General features: G+C 37.8%; 1 protein-coding gene across 1 annotated transcript; it reads right to left on the bottom strand.

Moving 5' to 3' along the window:
- Positions 1 to 796: 796 nt before the first annotated feature.
- On the bottom strand, positions 797 to 1,582 carry LOC108356485 (uncharacterized; the record flags this gene model as incomplete). Its single annotated transcript, XM_017607588.1, has 1 exon — positions 797 to 1,582. A coding segment is annotated over exon 1 (786 nt), but the record flags the coding sequence as incomplete, so codon positions are not given.
- Between the last annotated feature and the right edge of the window lie 52 nt (positions 1,583 to 1,634).

Consider the following 1,634-nt stretch of genomic DNA (forward strand, 5'->3'; position numbering starts at 1 on the left):
ATTCCGTATTTGATACAAAATATCATCACACATATAATCTTTGTACTTGCTCCACAGATCAATTGGGTTTGAAGGGAAGANTGAAATCAATGCTTCTTTGTAAATTTCTTCACTGATTTGTATATTTGGATTTCCCATTCTATTCCGTATTTGATACAAAATATCATCACACATATAATCTTTGTACTTGCTCCACAGATCAATTGGGTTTGAAGGGAAGAATGTAGATATGATTATAGAAAACAATGTTCGTATTTGATGAGCGTGTGATGATATTACAGCATCATTGAGAGTTTGATCCCAATGAGCGTCATTTTCTAGCAATTGCAAACGTTGACAGGCTTCTCTGTAAGATCCACACAATTCACCACCAACAGTTCGTAAATGTTGGAATGATGTTGGGCCACGTACATTGACTAATAGCAGTCGTAAATAAAAACATTCATCATTGGTTGGATGTACTGAATAAATTCGACCAATCGCATCGGTGGAATAACATCTGGGTATCCTGGAACTGGTTTTCCTTGTTTTCGTCGTATAAATCTCCTTGAGGATTGATTCCAAGTATAATATTTTGGCATTTCAGAATATAGCAATGTTTGTGCAAAATCATCGTTTTGGCATGTCTCAAAAAAACTGGTTAATGTAGTGGCTGCGCAGCTCTCTGTACTGCGTTCTGTGCTGTAAAATACACTCTTTGCCCATTTTCTAAATGCACAGCTAAGTGGACAACAGAAGGGTGTCTCTCATGAATAGGAAAAGAAAATATTCGCCAAACTGCTTCATTACTACTTACATAGCGGCCCATTTGGCATTGGGTAACTTCATCATTGGAATTCTCTGCACCAATTCCAATCACAGCCATATCACTCCCTTTGGTTACATATTTGCAAATGTATTTAATAGATTTCACTGAATGGCAAGATTCAACGTTGATGTGTGCTTTGAAGGTCTTTGATAAAATGGGTGAATATGGAACAATCCAACGATTATCTATTTCAATATCTTGTTGATTCAATTTGACAATTGTTGATCTTCCATTGTCTGCTGTCGATCGGCGACGATACAGTGGATAACCGTCATTATCAGTAATTGTTTCCGATATTAATGTCCGTGGATATCGTTTTGAACATTTACCATCCATCATACACGGTGAATTTTGATTAAGAGTTCCACAGGGACCATGTATCATGTTTTTGATAACTACCTCATGCAATCCAGGATCTACTTGTACATTAGGGATTTCAGCTGATATCACTGCATCAACTTCATTTGGCCTTATCTTTTCAACCAACCAAATCAAAATGTGTGCATGTGGCAATCCTCGTTTCTGCCACTCCACAGAATACATCCAGCAGCGTGTCTCACCAAACACATAATGTTTTACGATGAAATCCATTAAAGATTTCAACTTTTGTCTAAAGACTCTGGCTGTAATATCATGACGATCAATGGGTGATTGCCCAGGGAATAACTCCTGCTTGATTTGTATCCAGTGCGGATTGCATGTAAATGTGATGAACAAATCTGCTGTACCATAATGACGAACATACGACATGGCATCTTGAGCATATTCTTGCATATTTCGAGGGCTTCCGATGTATGTTGCTGGAAGAATAGTCATCCGACCAACA

The sequence above is a fragment of the Rhagoletis zephyria genome, unplaced genomic scaffold, assembly GCF_001687245.7.
Source record: "Rhagoletis zephyria isolate East Lansing unplaced genomic scaffold, Rhagoletis_zephyria_1.1 Rzeph_scaffold_59913, whole genome shotgun sequence".
NCBI classification, from domain to species: Eukaryota; Metazoa; Arthropoda; class Insecta; order Diptera; family Tephritidae; genus Rhagoletis; species Rhagoletis zephyria.